A 23,398-nucleotide genomic window follows, 5' to 3' on the forward strand; every position below is an offset into this window, starting at 1 on the left:
GGAGGCACTTACTTTGATATGAAAGGACTATTAAGATTGTAGAATAAGAGTCAAAGGCGCTTGCCAGTTTTTTTCATACTAAAGTCTAATAAACGATGGGCTACTAAACATAATCAACTACCTATTTTCTTAAGGTTTACATTCCTCCATTATCCACAGTTAATATATTTTAATAAGATACTATATTCTAAATATATACGTTACATCTCTTTAGAAAAGATAGAAGTTTATGAAATTAAAAGGACTGTTAAAATAATAAAAAATTCAATGGAGGGATCCCTGGGTGGCGCAGGGGTTTGGCGCCTGCCTTTGGCCCAGGGTGTGATCCTCTGCCTGTGTCTCTGCCTCTCTCTCTCTCTCTCTCTCTGTGACTATCATAAATTTTAAAAAAATAAAAAATTAAAAAATTAAAAAAAATAAAAAATTCAATGGAAAGAAAACTGTGTCTCTATTAGCTTTCTTTCAATAGGAGTTGGTTGAACAAAGGAAATACTTTATTTCCTCAAAGGGAAGCAGAGATTTGAAGTATAATTAGGCAGATGATTAGGGGATCCCCTCCCTCCTCTCCCCAACAAAAAAAGAAAACTGCATTTTGCTGTTATTAAGCATAGATTTGATCCAATCCTCTCCTTGAACTTCAGACTGGGAAGTGTGGCCAAACATAGCAGGTGAGCATCACTGTATCTTCCAAGCAAGTGTGGGCACTTAGGGGAATAAAATGCTTCCTTTTCAGTTACTGATCTCAGTAACCAGAGTAAGAGAAGCAAGCATTCCCCAGCTCCCAAAAGTTGAACTGGCTCCTCTCAAATTGTTTGCTTTTCCATAAAAACAATTTTTTAAAGCAGCTCCTAATAACACTGATTTTGTGAGTATAACACATTTTTCTTCTTATGAAAATGACCGGTAAAGCGCAGAAGAGTGTGATCATATACATATACACATATATATCACACAGATCACACTATAAAATAAAGTAGCCTACCTAAAAAATCAGGCTATGGATTTTTTAAAATGTTCTTAAGCTTTCAAAAATAAATGTTTAATTTTACTAGCTCAACCATTAATTTGAAGATCTGAACAGAGCAACCCACAATGTAGTGGAATGCTGCATAAAAAAGCATTGTTGTTTTTTAAAAAAGAAGATTCCTTCCTTCCTGTCTTTTCCTCTCTCTTTTCACCTTGTTTGCTTGTTTTCTTCCAACATGTTGTTCCCAATACCAGGACTGGCTACTTAAAATGTTTGGCTTGAGAATCGTTTTGAGAAAACAAAAACGTGGGGCTTTTTTATGCACATTTAAAAATGCTTCTATATAGCATTCACACATAAGCATTTGCAGAAAAATTTCAAATGCATCAGCTAGAGAGTAAGAAGTAGTGAATATTCTCAGTGGCTAATGGCATCATGCCAGGCTCAGGTCCCACGCTTTTGCTGAAACCGGCTAAAATAAATCCGTACAGGGCAGCCCCGGTGGCGCAGCGGTTTGGCGCCGCCTACAGCCCAGGGCGTGATCCTGGAGACACAGGATCGAGTCCCACGTCGGGCTCCCTCTGCTTCTCTCTGTGTGTGTCTCTCATGAATAAATAAATAAATAAAATCTTTAAAAAAATAAAAAATAAATCCCTACAGTGTCTTCATTGCTGCAGAAAAAGAAAAAGAATTAAGCTAATAGTCCATTGGGACCAATTATTTCTCAAATAAAAGTGAAAACAAAAGGAGGCAAAGTGATTTTGGCCCTTCAAACACATACACGTTCCCGTGTATCCATCTACCACTAATATTTATTAGCAGGAAATTCTTAGTTCCAAAGCAGCTGGTGTAAACAGGCTTCATTTATAAATTCAGCGCAGCGGGCTTTGCCCTCGTCCAGGGCGTCGGACGCCGCTTCCCGAGGGAGGCCGCGCGCTCCCCGCTCCGCGCTCCCCGCTCCGCGCTCCCCGCCCCCCGCTCCGCGCCCCCCGCCGCCCGCTCCGCGCTCCCCGCCGCCCGCTCCGCGCCCCCCGCTCCGCGCCCCCCGCCGCCCGCTCCGCGCTCCCCGCTCCGCGCCCCCCGCCGCCCGCTCCGCGCTCCCCGCTCCGCGCTCCCCGCCGCCCGCTCCGCGCTCCCCGCCGCCCGCTCCGCGCCCCCCGCTCCGCGCCCCCCGCCGCCCGCTCCGCGCCCCCCGCTCCGCGCCCCCCGCCGCCCGCTCCGCGCTCCCCGCTCCGCGCCCCCCGCTCCGCGCCCCCCGCCGCCCGCTCCGCGCCCCCCGCTCCGCGCTCCCCGCCGCCCGCTCCGCGCTCGCCGCTCCGCGCTCCCTGCCGCCCGCTCCGCGCTCCCCGCCGCCCGCTCCGCGCCCCCCGCTCCGCGCCCCCCCGCCGCCCGCTCCGCGCTCCCCGCTCCCCGCCGCCCGCTCCGCGCTCGCCGCTCCGCGCTTCCCGCCGCCCGCTCCGTGTCCCCCGCTCCGCGCCCCCCGCCGCCCGCTCCGCGATCCCCGCTCCCCGCCGCCCGCTCCGCGCTCCCCGCTCCGCGCTCCCCGCCGCCCGCTCTGCGCTCCCCGCTCCGCGCCCCCCGCCGCCCGCTCGGCGCTCGCCGCTCCGCGCTCCCCGCCGCCCGCTCCGCGCTCCCCGCCGCCCGCTCCGCGCTCCCCGCTCCGCGCTCCCCGCCGCCCGCTCCGCGCTCCCCGCCTCCGCGCTCCCCGCCCGCCCGCTCTGCGCTCTCCGCCTCCGCGCCCCCCCGCCGCCCGCTCCGCGCTCGCCCGCTCCGCGCTCCCCGCCGCCCGCTCCGCGCTCCCCGCTCCCCGCCGCCCGCTCCGCGCCCCCCCGCTCCGCGCTCCCCCGCCGCCCGCCTCCGCGCCCCCCCGCTCCGCGCCCCCCCGCCGCCCCGCTCCGCGCTCCCCGCTCCGCGCTCCCCGCCCGCCCCGCTCCGCGCCCCCCGCTCCCCCGCCCCCCGCTCCGCGCCCCCCGCCCGCCCGCTCCGCGCTCCCCGCTCCGCGCCCCCCGCCGCCCCGCTCCCGCGCTCGCCGCTCCGCGCTCCCCCGCCGCCCGCTCCGCGCTCCCCGCTCCCCGCCGCCCGCTCCGCGCTCCCCGCTCCCCGCCGCCCCGCTCCGCGCCCCCCCCCGCTCCGCGCTCCCCGCCGCCCCGCTCCGCGCCCCCCGCTCCGCGCCCCCCCGCCGCCCGCTCCGCGCTCCCCGCTCCGCGCTCCCCGCCGCCCCGCTCCGCGCTCCGCGCCCCCCCGCTCCGCGGCTCCCCGCTCCGCGCTCCCCCGCCCCCCCCCGCTCCGCGCTCCGCGCTCCCCGCCGCCCGCTCCGCGCTCCCCGCTCCGCGCTCCCCGCCGCCCGCTCCGCGCTCCCCGCTCCGCGCTCCCCGCCGCCCGCTCCGCGCTCCCCGCTCCGCGCTCCCCGCCGCCCGCTCCGCGCTCCCCGCTCCGCGCTTCCCGCCGCCCGTTCCGTGCCCCCCGCTCCGCGCCCCCCGCCGCCCGCTCCGCGCTCCCCGCTCCGCGCCCCCCGCCGCCCGCTCCGCGCTCGCCGCTCCGCGCTCCCCGCCGCCCGCTCCGCGCCCCCCGCTCCGCGCTTCCCGCCGCCCGCTCCGCGCCCCCCGCTCCGCGCCCCCCGCCGCCCGCTCCGCGCTCCCCGCTCCGCGCTCCCCGCCGCCCGCTCCGCGCTCCGCGCCCCCCGCCCGCCCGCTCCGCGCTTCCCGCTCCGCGCCCCCCGCCGCCCGCTCCGCGCCCCCCGCTCCGCGCCCCCCGCCGCCCGCTCCGCGCTCCCCGCCCCCCGCTCCGCGCTCCCCGCCGCCCGCTCCGCGCCCCCCGCTCCGCGCCCCCCGCTCCGCGCTCCTGCTCCGCAGAGGCCCACAGGCCCGGTTCACGCTGGGGAATCCAGCCCTGGCCCAGTCGTCAGCACAAAGTCCTCCTAAAACGAGGACCGTCTTGAAATCTTAAATCTCATAGTCTGTACGCCAGAAAGGATTTCTGTTTGGAAAGAGGCGAAGTCGTTCCGAAAGGCGCAGAACCCCCAGACGCTCTCCCTCGGGGCCCCGACCCCTCGGGCTCAACCTGCGGCCCGCGGTCAGCCGGTCTCCGGCAGCAGCCGCCGAGCCAGGAGCGCAGGGAGACCGCGGGGGGCCGGCGGGGCCGGGGGCGCTCCCCGAACCCGCGGAGCCACCGAGGACCCCGCCGGCGGCGGTGCCCGCGGCGGGCTCTTCCTACCTCTCGGACAGGCGGGCGCGGGGGCCGGAGAGCCGGGGCGGCGGGAGGCCTCAGGAGCGGCGAGGCGGCGCGCCCAGCATCCCGCGATCCGGGACTGCTCGCCCAGGCCGCCGGCGCTCGGCTCCGCGGCCCCACCCGGGCCCGCCCCCGCCCCCGCAGCCAGCCCCGCCCGCTGTGGGCCTCGCCTCGCCCTGCGCGCGGCCGGCGCGGCCACCCAACGGCCCCGGGGAGCCCCGCCCTCCCCCCGTTCCGACGCTCTCACTTTGCCCCCGGGGTCGTTTCTTCTCGGGGATCACAAAACGAAGTCATCCTCTGGCCTCACTGGGTGGGCTTTAAACTTGGTTTCCCAAATGTCCTCGTAGAATCTCAAAAGAGAACAGGTCAAGTGCATCTTCTTTTCAGCTTTTCTTTCTCAGGAGCCAGAGTTGGTTAAATTAAAAAATGGTACTTAAAAAAAACCCTCCTAATTTGCAACTGTTAAAGTTGTCTGTTTAAGAGCACTAGAGGATAGAGTTACACCTTAAAAGCTCTGCTTGTTTTTAGGTACACTGTAATGTGAATAGCTTACCATTTGCTTTTCTTTTACACAAATCTACCACTGAACAGACAAAACTAGTGTGTGCTAAAACGAATCAGAATAGTGGTGGCCCCTAGGGAGCAGGTGACTGTTAAGAGGCCCCAGGGAACTTTGGGGGATGACAGTTATGGTCTATTAGCTGTGGTGTGAGTTACAAGGATGTATTATTCATTTGGCATCCAACTTAAGATCTATGCATTTCACTGTAAATTTTACCTCAATTTTTATTTATTTATTCTTTTAAGATTTGAGAGACAGAGAACAAGCAGTGGGGAGGGGCAGAGGGAGAAGGAGAGAGAAGCAGACTCCTCCCTGCAAAGCAGGAAGTCCCATAGGGGGTTTGATCCCAGCACCTGGAGGACCTGAGCCTAAGACATACACTTAACTGCCTGAGCCACCCAGGCGCCTCTTTACCTCAATTTTTAAGACTTAAAAATAAAGTATTTGCAGGTCTTTGAATCTCACTTAATCTTCTAAAAGATGGCACAATTACTCGATTATCAGAGGTATCAAATTTGCCACGTACTTACATTGTCCAGTAATTAATACTAGAAAGTACTAATGAAATCCACCCAAGGATTCAGGGACAGAATTATTTAGTCCAACGTCCATTCATCATCCCAGGTTGGGATTTCTTTTCAAATATATGCCACACACAGTTCTTGGCATTTTTAAAAGCAAAAGCTCAATGTAGAGTGCTTTGGAGTTTGATAAAGTTAAAATTAATTCTAGTCCTACTTCAGTAACCTTGGCAAACACTTTTAATCCCTTCTTTCCTCCACTGTAAAAAGCATGTAATAGTTGTACCGAAGTTTTGTGGTGATTAAGTGAAACATATAGAAAGCAACTTGCTCTGCATTATTTCAGACACACTCTCCCTGGAAACCCACCCTTGGGACTTGGGAGGACCTAAATACAGGTACAAGTGGCTGGATCAGTGTGCTTGGACATTTTTTAAACAACAGCTATAATTGAGGGATCCCTGGGTGGCGCAGCGGTTTGGCGCCTGCCTTTGGCCCAGGGCGCGATCCTGGAGACCCGGGATCGAATCCCACATCGGGCTTCCGGTGCATGGAGCCTGCTTCTCCCTCTGCCTGTGTCTCTGCCTCTCTCTCTCTATGACTATCATAAATAAATAATAATAAAAAAAAAAATTAAAAAAAAATGGGATAAATTCTAAAAAAAAAAAAAAAAAAAAAACAGCTATAATTGAGATACTTGGTCATTTTTGCCTTGATTAGAACTCTTGCCAAACTGTACTTCTGCACATTTAAAGTATGATCTTTTCTAAAAGAAGGCAGCGTAAGAAATGAAGGGGAAAAAAAGCTTCCCAAAGAACAGTGGTATGTTCTTGTTGGAATTAACTAAAACAAGCTGCTGTCAAGGTAGCTTTAATTCTTTCTGGGTCAGTGATTGGTCTAGTAATCTTGTGCAAATTGTGTAAAACATGTTCACTATCTTGACAGTATCCTTCATACACACTCTGAAAAGCTTTAAGTGACTCATGATTATCAGGACTCAATGAAGAACACAAATGACCCAATTTTCACAGTGTAACAACAAGATCTTACATGTGTGTCTACCTGACTTTTCTGGAGTGCTTCCCACAACATGGATATGCCCCATGTCATGGAATCGAATACAACAGAGTATCTCAAACAGGCTGAGCCCTAACAAGTCTGGTTGAGAAGCCTCTTGGGAAGATGGTAAAGGACATAGATTTATGTTTGTGAGTCAATTCATGACACATTATAATCCAAAAATTGCTCAAGTATTCAGTTAATATGTAACTAGGAATCTACCATGTTCAATTATTCACTGAGGCCAGAAGAGAGTTCAAAGATTGTTATATATAGGACAGTCCTTGAACTTTAAAGAAACCCATTTCCTCTGTTTTCTTATGGCATCAAGACAAAATACAGTCAGACAAATGTCAGATAATAATTATTATGGAGTTTAGAAATAGTAGAGTTGTGAATTGGAAAGAGATTTTTCTAAAGCAGGTGGGAATGAGCAAAGTATGATTCTGATTATTGGGCTGGAGGTAAGTGAATGGGAAAAAGTAAAGAAAGGGAAGTCTGCACAAAGGAAGTTGGCCCCACGAAAAGGAAGGGGCACACCTTGTGTGGCCCTAACCCAACACCTTCTACCTGCTGACAATCTGTTGGTCCTTGTGAGCCTAGTATAAGAGGCTCTTCCTCTCCTACAGGGCCTTTCTAGATCCCTCCATCCGGACTGAAGGATCCTCCTTCTGCCTTGCACAGCATAGTACTTGTGCCGCTCCTATGAAAAGCACATGAAAAGCACTTCGTTCTTTCTTCAGATAATATCGTCCACATGTCTATTTTCTCAACTAGGCCCCCAGGGTAAAGGCAGAGGATGTATCATATTCATTTTGTTCCTCCCTCCCCCCGTCCCGCCCCAACCAGTGACCCACATAATTCCTCATACAGTCAATATGTATTAAAAAAAATTTTTTTAATTGAATTGAATGGCAGATAAAGTAGGATAAATGGAGCCAGGTTATAAATAGGTATATACATCAGAGTTCACTCATTCAGTTAATATTTATTGAATGCTTACTGTGTGCTGGGCCCTGTTCTAGGCTCTGAGGATATATTCACGAACAAACCAGATAAAAATCTTTACCCTTGTGGAGCTCACACTCTAGATCTATCACAAGGCATGGAATTAGCAATAAATTTACATAAATCCAAGCATACCTAGTGCCCAGAAAACAAAACACACATTTAAATAGTTTAATTATTGGTGTTAAAAGAGTCTACTGTTGCCATGTAGTTTTTATTGTGTATTGTATATAGTATACTTACTATATTCATAATATATTCATACCTGTGTATCACTCTATAGGGATTCTAACTGTTAAGACTATACAGAGAACTTCACTGGCAATTTGAGATTTTCAGGGATAATTTTGAGCATGCTTGATTTAATTCCGAGGCACGGTCTAAAAATATAACCAGCTTATGAGTGTGACTCTACTGTATCAAAATGAAAATGCTGAGATTGCTGGGCAGAGAATGAGAATATGACGAGTCTATGTCTGCTCAAGCTAGTCTGGTTATAGGGAATGAGAGATAGTACATTCATGTGAATATACAAGGTCAGTCAACAGTGGAGTTCACATCAAGAATCAAAACAAAAAACAAAAAAACTGTTCAAGAGCCATTTCCCATTCTTTTAAAAAAACTAAAACAGTAAGATTTTGAGGTCATAAAGAAAAAAATCTTAGCATATTAGCTTATTTGGATTTAAGGTTTATCACTTTCATGTATTTTTCAAAGAGTATTTTGAAAAGAACACCAAGTTAAGGAAAATCATGTAAAAGTTTTACAGTAATTTTACTCTATATACATCAATTCCAATCATTTAACCCTGAAAACAATATTTACTCGTACAATATACAAAAATTTTTGACAGTGACTAGAAAAATTCCATTACTGTAAAGCTACAAATTTATGCTCCTAAGAGCAAAAATAATAATTATACCAGTGATAAGCACCAAGATGAGTTTTTTGCATTTAGGGCCTGATTGGTTGTATTTAAACATAACTTTATGATACCTTATTTGGCAAAAAAAACAAACAAACAAACAGGGGAGGAATAAAAAATATAGAGGCCTGGAAACCGTGGAGAATGCCCACTTTAAAAATAAAACAGTAAAATAATACTTTTTTAATTAATGTGCCATTTGCAAAATATATTCATGTCACTTTCCTTCCTCTTTAGTTCACCTTATATAATTTAGATTGCTCCATTTTTATTAATGTGTCATCATACTAATGTTAATAAGTATGTTGAACCAGGGGAGTATGCGATAATGAATCCAGATTGTAAGAGCTAAGTCCAGTTAGCTCAATCTTAGCTGCAACCCATTCCAACAGCTGAAAGAGATTATTTACTTTTGTAATTTTTAAAAACCCTAGCCAGACTGAGATACCGTGTGTGCGTGCTTGTGTACATGAATGTGCGTGTACAGCAGTATGAGTACAACCTAGAAATAGGAGTGCCACACAAACAAGTTTACACAATGGCCTGAAAGACATGAGCAGCCAGATACTGGATTCCACCCCCAAACAAACCCGAGGCTGAGCAGTGAGGAAATTGGGGGATCTGTCATCACACTATAGAATCCACCACAAGTCTGGTAAATGAAGACAAGCAGGAAGGAAGGATGCCTCAGCCAAGATGTTCCCATGACACTGGAGGATGTGAAGCAGCAACAGCCACTTTTGCAGGCAGGGGTCAGGGACGGACTGTGGGTGGCTACAGTGCTAGGATTCCCTTAGGTCTGCAGCTGAGGATCCCTGCCACTTCACCAAAGGGCATTTGTAGTAGCCACTGGCAGTGACCCTCACCTCATTTGGTGACACCACCTCCAGGATCCCAGAGTGTGGGTTGGGGTATCCCGTTCTGCTAGTCACCACAGTTATCTCAATACAGACACTATCCTTTCTGGAGGCTGGGCCAAACAATATCACTACTTTCTATTTTCAGCAGTCTTGGAAAGGTGGGGGGAATCCCCTTCTGTCCCTGTGGGATCCCTGAGTTTGAGGCTATGCCAACACACCATATGCTGGCTAGCAATAACACAGGAAGTCAGAAATAGTATTCAATGTCTACATCCAACATTAGCCAGTTTTTGTTATCTTGGTAATACTTTGCAGTGAGATAGTTTCTCTACACAACTTCTAATGTATGGGGTAAAGAAAAAAAAATATTGCTGGAACAAAAAAGATTTTTTTAAAGCTCCTTACTGAAACTCCTTAAGGGTAGGAAAAGGAGACCGATTACTTGTCTACCTTCTTTGTTCCCGTCCTTGATTTCTTTTTTTTAAATAATAAATTTATTTTTTATTGGTGTTCAATTCTTGTCCTTGATTTTTGAGGTCAAAGAGCACCAAGATTCCTGTTAAGCTACTCAAAGGTTCTCCCCGCCTTTCCACCCACACAATCCTAGGGAATTTCTCAGCCCTCTACTTTCCAAATTTGTAATCAGATCTCTGGGCATGTCTATATAGCTTGTTAATTCAGTTTCAAAATCCACAGCATTTTTAAACAAAATGAGATAGTTGCATTCTTTAAATGCCAGCCATGAAATCATCACTTGAAAAAAAAAAATGAGTCCGACTATATATATGTGTGTGTGTGTATATATATATATATATATACATACACACACACACACGCACACACACATATATATACACACACACATACATTAAGTCAAATACAATTCTCTCCTTTTTTAAAGTATCTGTTGAAGACATGCTTATGATTGCTTCTAAAGAAAAGCCCTTAGGAAAGGAGCCTCATATGCCATTCTGCAGTTTCATATTCTGTTCCAATGTCATCAGTTCTCAAACTACATTGTGGGTATGACTTGCTTCATGAGCCCTGCCCCTCCAAAATGGGCACATTTGATGCAGAGAAAAACTTTGTTTATAATTCAATGAATTTTAGTCACACCAGAAAAATGATCTGGCCTGTCCAAACATGCAACTTCTTTCTTCCCCCATTAACTAAACTCCCTTCTTTTTTTTTTTTTTTTTTTTAAAAAAAGGTCATATCAAGTTAAAAGTCACCATATTTCAAGTTAAACTCTGAAGGTTCTATCAACTGTAGCATGATTTCAAAATCATAGTGGCATTTAGTTTTCTGTATTTTCTCTATATTTATCCTAACTAAACTTCCTGGATCATAATATTTAGAGAGAAATTAAAAGGGTTTTATATTGGGAAGCCCGGGTGGCTCAGTGGTTTAGTGCGACTTTCGGCCCAGGGCATGATCCTGGAAACCCGGGATCGAGTCCCATGTCAGGCTCCCTGCAGGGAGCCTGCTTCTCCCTCTGCCTGTGTTTCTGCCTTTCTCTCTCTCTGTCTCATCAATAAATAAATTTTTTAAAAAAGGGTTTTATATTATAGTATAACATTCCAGAAATTCTCAGATTATCAGGGTTTACTCTGAGCTCAATGTCCTACAAATTCTACGTGATACAAGTATATGAACAAGAAGTATGTGAAATATAAAACCCTTAGCTCTGGGTCATAAATAAATTTGGGTAAAACCGCAAGCCTTCCACAGAATCATCTCGGCAAAGGTGGCCCATCTTCTCTGCAAGAAGCAACCTAGGAATCAAGGGGGAAATCCACAATCATTTATCCATTCAGAAATACAAATATAATTCTAATGAAGAGCAAGGATCTCACTTACCTTTCCTTAGCTAGGAGGACAGACATTCCCACCAGCTTAGCAAACTCTTCTGATGTCAGGGATCCCTTTTCTGAAACCTAACAGCAACACAACAAGAAAAAAAAAAGTGGTAACTTAAGACACTAAATTAGGTACTAACCTAGGGAGAGTGTTTACCAGTTTACTCAGGATACAATTTACTGGATTTCCTAGTAAAATACAAAGAATATTCACTATAGAACTAAATCTTTTCACTAATGTTTAATTCTACAAACGTTCCAGGACTGAGAAAAATACAGTAGAGCCTAAAATATCATGAAGCCTTCTATAGTGTAACAAAGGCACTGTACTGAACCCTAGAACTTTGACATCCTGAAAAAGAACAGATAACAAATTCTCACTGAGTGCATACCACATGTTCCAGTAAAAGAACCTTATATATAGATTTAACATAAAATAAATGGTAGAAATATCTATAGTCTTGATGTTTTCATCTAGGTTAAAATGTATGAGTTAGTTAAATTAAATACGGTCACCACAGAGTCTATGAAGGGATATTTCAAGTATCCTAATGAGTAATAGCAGTAAAATCCAGTAAACTACAGTTGCTTGTCATATTTTTTGAAGCAATGATTTCATAAAACAACTTGTGATGTTATATAATACTGCTTATGTAGGTGTCACTGAAAGAAAAACTTCAGTCAAGGGTAATATTCTGATTAACAAAGTTAAAAACCTGTCTGCAAGACTGAGCTTCAAACAAAAAGATAGTATGTCATAAATTTCAATTCTCCTTGGTAAGTTTTAAAAGCTTTAGAAGCGTAATTTTAATTAGTATTTAGTATTGTTAATAATAGGTGTTTTTAATTGGGTCTACAAACATGACTTTTTAGTAAAGTTAAATTTAAAAGGAAATCCTGTTTCTGGAGTTGCTAAGCATTCAAATCTTGGTGGGCAGACTGATGAGGAGGAAACAGGGTTTTCACATACTGTCTCCAAGGCTGAGGCCACCATTTCCTCTTCTTTGTGGCTCTGAAGCTCAATTACCATGACACCACTGTCAAAAACTCGGAGCCTAAAAATCATAGATGGGAAAACAAAGCTGTGAATATATAGGCTCTTCAACTACTAAAGAGGTGCAAATATCCTGTGCTTTCTTTTATGCCCAAGAATGGGGGCAATGTTTAAAACATAACCACAAGCAACTACAGCATAACTAAAATGCTCATGAATAAACATTTAATAAAAGTATGAACTATAATCCACATACTAAAAAAAAATATGTCTGGCACTTTTTTTAACTTGAAGAGAAGAAAAAATAATTCACAGCTGAACATCTGTACTTTTAAATCTCCAGAAACTAACACACAATGTCTAGCAGAAGGGCTGGTTATTCTGATGTTCTAGGAAAAGCCTACATTCTTATCTCACTGCTCCCAAATCAATAAGAGTTGGGCTACTGGCCCCTCAGCTCATGCATAGCCCCGAAAAGGAGGGAAGCTAGGATGAAAAGTGAATTCTGCTCATTTAATTCCAAGAGGGGCAATATGTTGGCTCACCACGTAGACGGCAGGCCTGGCAGGACCTTCCTGTCTACTCTGTATGGAATAGTGGCTCTAGTTGGCAGGCTTCCTGCAGAGGTTCTTTTACCTGAGAGGTAATTTTAGCGCTTCCAGCATCTTGCATGCATTCACCAAATCTTCTGGTGAGAGCAACTAATAGGAAAAAAAAAAAAAAATCCAGTTTACACTGCAAATTAATAGAGCGATGCTATATAATTATAATGATCACTAAAACAGAAGAGAAAATTTAACAAATATCATTTATCTGTGACTTGATCTTTGGGCATGGAGTCTATTTAAAAAATTTTTTTTAAATAAAAATATAAAAATTATAATTTATTAAGGCCTTTAGGTGGCTTAATCACTGTAAGGCAAAAAGGATTAACAAAGAAGCAAAGCAGTGCTTACAGAAAACAATGAAACCATATACATAATTTAAAATTTTCTAGGTGTTGTATTAATCTAATAAAAAGAAAAAGGTGAAATTGATTACAATACATGTACTTTATTTAACCCACCAATGTAAAATGCCAACATATAATCAATATAAAAATTATGAATATTTAACATTCCTTTATTCTGTACCAAGTCCTCTAAAGCTGGTAATTTACACTTATAGCACATCTTAGTTTGGATTAACTGTATTTCAAGGTCCCAGATGTCACATGTAGCTAGCTCATAGCCACCCCTTCCAGACCAGGCAATCTTAAAGAGTCAGCCCAGTGGTAACTTAAGACACTAAATTAGGTTCTAACCTAGGGAGTGGTGGCTGACATGTATAACTTTGAATCACAAGGAATGGCTCCAAAGCTAGGACCGCCTGTCCAAATGCCTGTCAAACCACTGTTTCCAGGCACAGCCTTGGTCATATAATTTAATCTTTCTGAGCCTCAAATTCCTTATCCTCGTATTATGCCCTAGATGGTGAGAGTGACAGCAGCTACCTCACTGAGTTACTGGGAGGACAAATGGAGTAACATGTGCAGAGTGCCTGGGAAATAGTCAGTACTTGCCAATGGCAGTCAGGACGGCTGCTCAAATAAAAACAGAGCAGAGGCTCAACTTGGGACTGTGGGGAGCACTGGAAAGACATATCTATGAACTATTCGCAGAGAGATGACAGCTGACACCACAAAACCATGTTTGACTAATGGACACGAAGAGTGCACGAATCAGAACTTGGGGGCCAAGGACATGTATGTGTGAAGGGACAAGGAATGTTGGGGAACAGCCACTGCTGTTTCAGAGCCAGAGGAGATGGGCAGCTTTCCCCATTTCTCTACAGGCAACCTGCATCCAACCCAGTTAGTCCAGCATAGGTAACATCCAGTACTCTGGATGGCATCAGATACAATCTAATTAACTACAAAACACACAGAGAATATTAAAGCCAGAAGGTAATAGTCCAAATCCAGGCTTAAAATGTAAGAGAATTAAGTCTCAGGGAGGTTAAGTGAGCTACTCCAGGTCACTTAGCACATCACCGGCAAAACAGAGGACAGAGTCTTCCTCCTAGATCCCAAGGCAGCAGAGGATTCTTTTCACTACACCATACTGCTTTCCAAATAGTTTGTATATTCTCATCCCGTCCTCAAACTGTATTTGCTTTGTTGAATTTATGTTATATTAAGAAAGTCTATATTTAGTTAAAGAATATATAAATGCTCTTACTTCCATTCCTCGAGCTCGGTTTACTAAACAGTACACCTCCGTGAGTGACATTATTCCCCCTCGTTCCTGTTAAAATATGAAAATTTAGAAGTATTATAATTGGTACCAGGTAGCATTTCTTAACAGAAATCATAATCAGAATGGAATCAGGAATCATAAAACGTTCTAAGAAGTCTTCAAAAACTAAATTTACACACTGGAAAACCTAGTCAGATACATGAGGTGTTTAAAATTCAATACCTGGACTTTAACATCATTATTATTGTTTTAACATTCACTTAAATGGAAAGAGAGCCTCTACAACAAGGGTATTTAAATGTTTTAAGTTATTACAACTAATAAATGAAGAAATTATGGAATTAAATAGGAATATCGCCATTGTAACCCCAAATGAAGTAACAGGTCTAGATGCTGACTGTTACTGCCTGCTGTTACATCACAAAGACAAGACATTATGTACCTCCTGATGGAAATGCACAGAACCCTCTATGAAATATCTGTCAGGAAAAAAAAAAAAAAGGAACTTCTAGGTAGAACTATCAGTCTACCTAAGGAATACATGGGGCAGGGAAGTATGTTAACATACAATTCAATAAAATCCAAACTCTGAGACACTCTTTTTTGTGTGTGGTGGGCAGCAAAATAAAGTTTATTGAGTAACAGTTCAAAGCTCACCAAAGAGGGAGGGGACCTGAGAGGGTTGCCCTCTGAGACACTATAAGATAAATCACTAGTTTCTTCAATAAATAAATTGTATGGAAGAGAAAAAAGAGATAGGAGGAGGAGAAACCCATGGAATTTTTTTAAAAAGCCTTGAGAGACAAATCAACCAAAAGCAATGTATCCTGATTTGAACAAACTAATTGTGAGAGATATGAATACGAACCAGACATACGATAACATTAAAAAACTATTCTAACTTTTCATGTGTGAAATGGGATTATAATACATTTAAAGGTATCTTTAATGATGTCTTGAATGATAATTCAGTATTACATACTGAAGAATTTACAAAGTGATGTGATGTCTGGGACTGCCTTAAAGTAATTTTGAGTGGAGGCTGCTTACACATGAATTTGGATGAGAGACATGCAGGGATTCTTTATACTCTATTTTGTCCTGACAGAAATACTTCTTAATGTAAGTGTTTTAATAAATAAAGTTTTGATTGCCTGAGTAATATTGGAAGATTAATCTGTATTGTGAAATGAGAAATAGTACACTTATATGAAGATTAGATATACAGGAATATATGTAAGCATCTAGAAATCATATATTTCCTTTAGAAAACAAGAGATTAGAAAAACTTCCTATCAAAGTTACAGATATCTGAAATGGAAATTGAAAACAATCTAGATGTTGACAACAAAATCCACTAATAAGTATACCAAACTAACTTAATATTCCTGAAAGAAAAAAATAACATGTGGTTGAAGAGGAGTCACACTAGGAAATGAGTTAAACTCATGTTAAGATCTCTGATGACTTGGAAATAATTTAACACAGCTGAAAAAGATCACTTAGGTTTTGTTTTTACCTCTAGTGGCCCCTGCAGTATTCCAGCCAGCTGTTTGGCCAGCTGCATGTGGTACTGTGTGCCGGAGCCATAGGTTTCCCTGGTAACTGGGTTAGCTATTCCCATGCTCAGCAAATAGGATTTAAACCTGATGGTCTATAATGAGAGAAGAAAGTGCACAAAAAGACAAATAAACAGCATTAGTCTCTCTACCCTAACAATCTTTCTATCATAAAATCAATTCTACTCAATTATTTCCATATCCATCCATTTCTTCTACCTTGTTTCTATAGTGTAAACTCTAAAAAGTACATTTCTAGTAGTTCCCTGCATAAAACTAATTATTCTTCCTTCTCCTGTCTTGATGTCTCATACTCTACTGACTTCACAAGTTTGGTGTAAGAAGTTGTTTACGTAACAACTGTGATAAATTTAATGCCAACCAAATGATATAGCCAAAAACTTATGAAAGATAATGGCTGTGACCAGATTGTAGACAAATTTAATGAAATATCAAATGTATGGATGTGTATAAAACAACCACTCCTTACTTATTTCAATATCTCTTTTCTCCACACTCCAAGAGAAGGTATTGAAGTATCTTTTGATCCTACTGGAACCAACCAAGTTTTTATGGTTGACTTTTTCTTTAATATTTTCATAGATCTGCAAGCCGTAACAGAAATCACTACATTAAAAAGAAACTGCTAACTACCAAAACATCACTGTGTTATTTGTCTAATCTGGTTTCTAATGCCTTAAAAAAGCAGCCTATTTACCTCATCTTCTGTGATGTCACCTTGCTTGTCTTTAATTTTATTAGCAATTGATTTTGATAACTCCACCATTTCCTTAGCCTGTCAAGAGAACAGTAAAAGACTGAAAAAAATCATGTCCCCAAAGTGTCTGTTAACAAAACTCATATCATAACTGGTAAGAATTCAATAGGTACAAATCACATATACCTTGACCATTAGCTTGCTGAGGTCTTCAAAAGCCTGAAATGAGAAATGAGTTTTTGTTGGAATCTATCTAAAGAATTAAAATGTTTTAAAGTAATGAAGCACTCTAGTTTCTTCCTTAGACTAAAGATTTTTTGAAAATTTCTTACAAATATCAATTTATATAAATTTTTACATAAGTAATAATAAATGTACCTTATTCCAAGAATTCAGGTTAGCTAAGAAACCATAAATTTTCCAAAAATGTGAAAAACTTTTCACATATTAAAAAAGAAAAGTTATTATTGATTAAACAAACAAAAGGTGACATAAATAATAAATTGTTTAGAAAATATTATTTAATGTTCTTTCACACAAGTAAGAAAATTTGTCACTGGTTTTTCCCAGAACCATTTCCTGATAGGAGGTTGAGAATCAAAGGTCTGTACGCTTTCCTGGCAGTGTGCAGCTGCCACAATGTGCAATGTGGAGCTGCCACAATACTTTCTTGGGCCCTATGATCTTGTGTGATAGCAGGTGTGATTCAACTGGAACTGTAGACATCAGCCTCTAAATCTTGAACAGATTATACCTGCAGCTTTGGATATAGTGGGTATCACAAAAGAAAAACATTGAATGCCACCAAAACATACTTAAATAAAACTCATCAATAGTTTGATTTACTACAATGAATATCCACTTCAAAGTCTTCTTCAAACTCAGACATACTTATAAAAAATTTACTTCATATTACCAAAAATATACTTCCAGGGAAGAACATCTTCCAAATGATGTGCATAGATGTTACTTTTTAAACCAATGAAGCAACTTGTCATTAAATGAAAAATTTTTTAGTCCGTATAGAACAGTGGTCAACGGATTCAGATTAGCTCATGCCCATCTTAATTACATGCAGAAAAGTAGCCCCCATCTGCAAAAGAACTTTGCTAAAAGAATAGAGTGTTGTGTAAAATTCTTATAGCCAAACTAACTAAGGCTAATACTGAAAACAAAGAGGAATGTGCACACACCTAACAGGAATTTCCTCAGATAAACAAAAGGCTTAAACATTGGATTCTTATCAGCAACAGCCAGCAGATGCAGGAAACCTTTTGTGGGAAACTCTGGGCACCAAACCTGAAACTAAGTCACTCTAACACTGAAATGGAAGGCAAATCACACACCAACCTAGTTTTCAAAAATAAAACAACATGCTTTACACACTTCTATTCTTATTCTTATACAAAATATTAATATATTTCTCTTACCTGTGTAAAGAAAACTAGTAAGACAACACTTTAAAAAATTGGATACAGTAAATCACATTATTTACTGTTACATTTTCATAGAAAAAATATGCTAAAAGTAATAATGGGTCCACAAAGAATACAGAATATGTAAATTAGCCTCACTGCTTACAGTCCATAAAAAATAGATATTTTAGTGTCTTAGAAGAATTACCTGTATTTTAAGTAATCATAAAACACAAAAACTTTCTTACTTCTATCTGTATTACTATTCTAAAATTTGAAATTAGCCAATTATCTAAAAAATAGGTAAAGAAACTACCTACAATAAAATTAAAGCAATATATGTACAAATGCAAAATAGATGCATTTGCTCAATCTATTATTTTATCTGCCAGTTTATAGAACTATCTATCTTTCTACCATGTCCACAGTCAAATTTCCACTCCATTTTTTGGTTATTAGCTTCAGTAACTATTAATATATTCTTTAATTTTGTTTCAACTTTTTGTTTTCTTTCTTCTTTCTTCTTTCCTTCTCTCTCTCTCTTTCCTTTCTTTCTTTTCTTTTCCCTTTCCTTTCTCTTTTCTTTTCTTTTCTTTCTTTTCTTTTCTTTTTTCTTTTCTTTTCTTTTCTTTTCTTTTCCAGAGAGAGAGTGAGAGTGTGCATGTATGCGCAGGGGAGGGGCAGAGGGAGAGGTAGAGACTCCATGCTCAGCCCTGAGCCCAACATGGAGCTCAATGCCACCACCCTGAGATCATGACATGAGCCAAAACCAAGAGTTGGATGCTTAACTGACTGAGCACCCAGGCACCCTACTCCATTTCAGTTTTCTTGATTCTCTACCATTACATATTCTGTTCCTTCTATCTGGATCCTCTTATCCCTACAAGTCATTTGTTAGCACCTGCTAAACTTTCAGGCCTCAATTCCATTACATGCACTAACAAGCCTTCCCTGACCCCCAAAGAAGTCAGAGGCCATGTAATGTGTTCCTGTTGCAGGCACTGTTTTCTCTAACACGGTATCTCTCTCACTGCAGGGAATGCCTGTTTGCCTGCCTATCTGGTGTGCTGTCATATCTAAAACCTCTATCTGATGCAGGGTTTGTACAAAGCAGGGAGCAGGAACCACCTGCTAAATAAATCACTGACCTGTGTGAGAGAGTATGATGATGGAGTTGAATCCTCTGGACTATGCAACTCCATGAAAATTATATTAAAACAGAATGGCATTTCATAAATTAAGAAAAATGTAATTTTGAACACCAAATTAATATGGCACCACTCAGAAAAATACTAATAATTCAAAATTAGTTCACTGCGCCATGCCATCTCCAAAACTGTCACGTAAAATGATGCAAATGTCACTAGAAAAGGATAGTGACAGTACCTTCCAAATGGCAAGGAGAGTGGCCATACTGTAGTAGGAACTACACGTGGTCTGAAATCAGGAGACCAGAGCTCTCATAATCTGGCTTCTGAATCTAGTCACTAGCTCTGAGATGATTACTTCTCTGGATAATAAGAACCCCTTTACTACCAAAATGCTGGAATTTTATGAATTTAAAGATGCTGGAAAGATGGAAGTTGTGGCAGCAAAACCTTTGAATCTCTCCAAATCCCAACATAAAAACAAGGCAACTAGATCTCAAAACCAAAAATCCATGGGCAGGATATACTATAACACTAAGTGACAAGATAGCAATAAAGAACCTCAAGATAGGAGCACATAGGGACACAAGATCTATCAGTATCTACTACCTGCATGCTATCGGCATCTAGGCAAGAGAAAGAAAAGGGAAGCAACAGGGCAAGTGAACCCCAAAGGAGCCCACAGGAAGTCTGACCAATGTGAGGACATAACTAAAATGGGGAGGGTTCTGCCCACTTCAGTAATTGGTGGGTGTGAGGAGGGCTCCTTGGGAAGCGCTGGCCTTCCAGGCTTCCCTTCCAGGAGGGGATCCTACACCACGGAGAAACCTCTAACACAGGAGTCAAAAACAGAGCAAGATAGGAATAAGAAGAGAGGAAGGGGGGAAAAAAAGGCCCAGATAAAAACAGGGTAAGAGAATAGGGCCAGGAAATCAGAGAGCAAGCCACCTCCTTAACATTGTATGAACACAGCAGAAGAGTGAGCTGTGGGGAGTAAGACAAACTACCCTAGACCAGGCCTTCCTCTGAAAGTTCAGGAAAACTCATTTAACATGAAAAATAGCAACAGCAAAGTATCAAGGTCAAATGCCACACAAAGTTATCATGCAAAAAAAGAAAATAAGGAGAATAACATTTTAGATAATAAAGGCAAATCGGAAAGACATGTTCACAGATCAGATCAAAATTTAACCATTTATTTCAATATGAGCTAAAAGATATTAATAAAATGACACAAGCCATAAACTGACAAAATAAATTAGAAATGAAGTGACATGATTCAGGAAAGAACTTTTAAAAAAATCATTTCAGAAATAAAGACTATTAGAACACAAGAATGAATAAACACAACAAATACTATCTTAAGAGAAACAACAGATTAAAAAGAGGAAAATTTCCTAATAAAAAAGAAATTAAAGATAAAAAGGGTTTGAAAGTTGCAAAGGGACTAGGCAACAGAGCTGCAATATACAACTAATAGGAGTCTCAGAAGAAAAGAAAAATCAAAGCAATTATTAAAAATTATACAATTGAAAAAACTCCCTAAGTTAAAAGAAACAATTTCTAGAACCAAATACTGAGAGCATACTGTGTACCTGAGAATAACAATCCAGAGTGACCAACTCATCAACACATTCTAGTAAAATTACTGAGCTTTATTTTAAAATTTATTTTAAAATTTAGTGGGGAGCCTTTGGGCATCTAGGAAAAACAGCGACTTCTTAGGTAATGGCTGATTCCAGATCTGGGGCAGGAAATGTACAAGATGGTCCTGGAACTACTGTCACACCAAATAGTAAGGAAGCTATCAAAGTCTGCCAGGTCACATTAAAAGCACTCAGGAGCCAACTTGAAGAGGCTCCCACTGACCGCAGATGGGACAATGTGAGCTTTAAACAGGATAATAATTGCAACTGACTGAAATCCATCAAATATATTAAAATCTATAAATTCATAATAATATGTAAAAAACCTCTAATGAGTTGCCATTGGAGGATGATAAGGAACCAATTTATCATCTTGATGATAAAGAAAATGGTACTCATCTTGCTTTCCCGGTATGAACTATTATCACTGAGTAGCCAAATAATAGATGAAAGGAAGCATCACTTCAAAAAGTATTCCAACTAATAAAAAATAAATCCTAGACTATCACCATTTGTAACCACCAATGAACCAGGAGATCTATGCAATGAACATGAATAACTGCTGCCCTCATCAACAAAGACATGATGTGCTTTCTTAGGAAAAACATAGCATCACTGCTAGTCTCACCAAAGGGGTCAAACACAATTTGATCAAGCCTCTGGATCCAGCTGCCAATTTGCAGGAAATACATAGAGCTGAGAAACATATACAACTTAACCATAAATCTGAGATCAGTAAAATCTAGGCGGTGGGTATTGAATAGGTCAAATGACCTTGGTCTCTCAATGATAATCTATATTTTCAATCTAGTGGGCCCAGAATTGGTACTATAATGGTTAATTCTATGTATTGACTAGACTAGATCATGAGGTACCCAGGTTTTTGATCAAACGTTATTGATGTGTCCGTGAGGGTATTCCCATGTGAGGTTAACCTTTGAATTGGTAGACAGACATAGAACTGCCCTCCTCACTGCGGGTGGGCAACATTCAATAAGCAGAGGGCCTCATGGAACAAAAGGTTGGAGGAAGGGAGAACTCACGCTTTGACTGCTGCAGCCAAGTCTTACCCAGCCCTTGGACTGGACCTAAACCATCAGCGCTCCTGGTTCTCAGGCCTTCAGACCCAAATTAGGAATTCTATCACCAGCTTTCCTGGGTCACTAGCTTGTAGGTAGCAGATTGTGGGACTTTCCAGTCCCTACAATCACGAGTCAATTTCTTATATTAGATATCAATATAGAGAAAGAGATTGATACCTACTTTTGTATACTGATATCTTTTTATCTCCCATTGGTTGTTTCTCTGGAGAACCTTCATTAATACAGATATCTCATAACCATTTGCAGCTTAGATTTTATTTGATTGATATACATCTTTGAAATTCTATGAACAGCACTAGTCAATGGAATTTGACTTCCAAGGTATTATTAAAAACTGAAGAATTACTTCAGAGTCATTTCAAAAATAGTCCAGGACCACTTCTATATAAACATAGGAAAACCAATGACATGTTCCGATATAGTAGCTGACTGCAGAATCTAACATCCATAACTGCTTTTCTTAACTAGACTTCTTTTCCTTCCACTTGCATTTCCTCAGCTATGATGAAGTTGCAGAAACACTGTGATGCACATGTTCAAGGCTGTTCTCCTAGTGGAAGGAATGGGCTGATCTGTGCCTCTCTTACTGTGTCTATGTCTGGTTCCTGAGCGGTCAGTGATGTCTGGCCAGGTTAACAGCCACAGAACAGCATTTTCCCCTCAACTAAGTTAACCAAACATCCAAGATAATTATACAGAGGACCCTGAATTCATTAGGAGTATTCTCCAATCAACTCCATCTAGACTTTAAAATTTACACAAAACAACCCATGATGTTTTCTAACATCACAGAAAACATTTCATTTTCATTTCATTTTGGAAAAGGTTTTGAAAACATGTTTTGCCTAAATTATGCCAACCTGAAGATGACCTAGAATAAGAGACCATGGCTTCAGGCAAACTAAATATATTCCAATACACAGAATGGAATGAGTCACAGCTACCTCCAAAAGAATAAACACAAATGGCTAAAAAAGACAGCTGACTGGAACTTATGGATGAGTTACCTCAGAAATGTTTTTGTCAGTTTCTTTCCTTTTTTCTTCCAATTTCCTTTCGATGCCTACAATTCCTACAGCTCTTATTCTTCCTGGCTGAAAAAAGTAGAAAACACAACATACAAAATAGGAAGGACACACTCTTTTGCAGCCCACCACAATGTTTTTTCAATGGCAGAAAGGGACTGACAAAGAACCAAAGAAAACCAGCATATGATTACATCTAGTTTCCTTTCAAAATATGTCAGTTTCTCGTCATACATAATGATCTTCAAATCATTATTTTAAAAAAAAATTGAACATACATTAACTGGCATAATTTACTCTGTATTTTAGTTATAAATTAAATTCGTATCTGTTCTTTGGCAAGCTATTATACTTCTATCAGATTTTTTTTAAAAGTTTTTTTTTTGTATCAGATATTTAATAGGGTTTCAAACATGTAAGAAATTGTAGTTAAAATCTTGGTATTTGATAGTTATTATACAAACTACTTTCACACATTTGAGTGCCTATCTATAGGTGGTGGTTAATTTAGACTGGCCTGAAAACATCACTCAGAGGCACTGTTCTCTCAGATGCCACAATGAT

The 23,398-nt window shown here is 42.2% G+C and overlaps 2 protein-coding genes across 5 annotated transcripts in view; both read right to left on the reverse strand.

Annotated features, from left to right (window-relative positions):
• Positions 1-4,321, reverse strand: part of THSD1 (thrombospondin type 1 domain containing 1) — a 28,508-nt gene extending 24,187 nt beyond the window's left edge. The window contains exon 1 of the mRNA XM_041767317.1: positions 4,181-4,321. The gene's annotated coding sequence lies outside the window, so the exon portion shown is untranslated. The remainder of the gene's footprint in view (positions 1-4,180) is intronic.
• A 2,895-nt stretch (positions 4,322-7,216) lies between these two features.
• Positions 7,217-23,398, reverse strand: part of VPS36 (vacuolar protein sorting 36 homolog) — a 46,524-nt gene continuing 30,342 nt past the window's right edge. For 3 of the 4 annotated variants that reach the window (XM_041766651.1, XM_041766649.1, XM_041766652.1), the window contains exons 6-14: positions 22,817-22,903; positions 16,684-16,716; positions 16,498-16,575; positions 15,740-15,874; positions 14,203-14,268; positions 12,620-12,684; positions 11,960-12,044; positions 10,991-11,067; positions 7,217-10,905 (exon numbers count right to left, since the gene is read on the reverse strand). In XM_041766651.1, coding sequence (XP_041622585.1) covers positions 10,812-10,905; positions 10,991-11,067; positions 11,960-12,044; positions 12,620-12,684; positions 14,203-14,268; positions 15,740-15,874; positions 16,498-16,575; positions 16,684-16,716; positions 22,817-22,903 — 720 coding nt within the window. In that variant the 3' untranslated portion in view covers positions 7,217-10,811. The remainder of the gene's footprint in view (positions 10,906-10,990; positions 11,068-11,959; positions 12,045-12,619; positions 12,685-14,202; positions 14,269-15,739; positions 15,875-16,497; positions 16,576-16,683; positions 16,717-22,816; positions 22,904-23,398) is intronic. The other variant, XM_041766650.1, reaches the window with a different exon arrangement.

This window comes from Vulpes lagopus, chromosome 8, assembly GCF_018345385.1.
Source record: "Vulpes lagopus strain Blue_001 chromosome 8, ASM1834538v1, whole genome shotgun sequence".
NCBI classification, from domain to species: Eukaryota; Metazoa; Chordata; class Mammalia; order Carnivora; family Canidae; genus Vulpes; species Vulpes lagopus.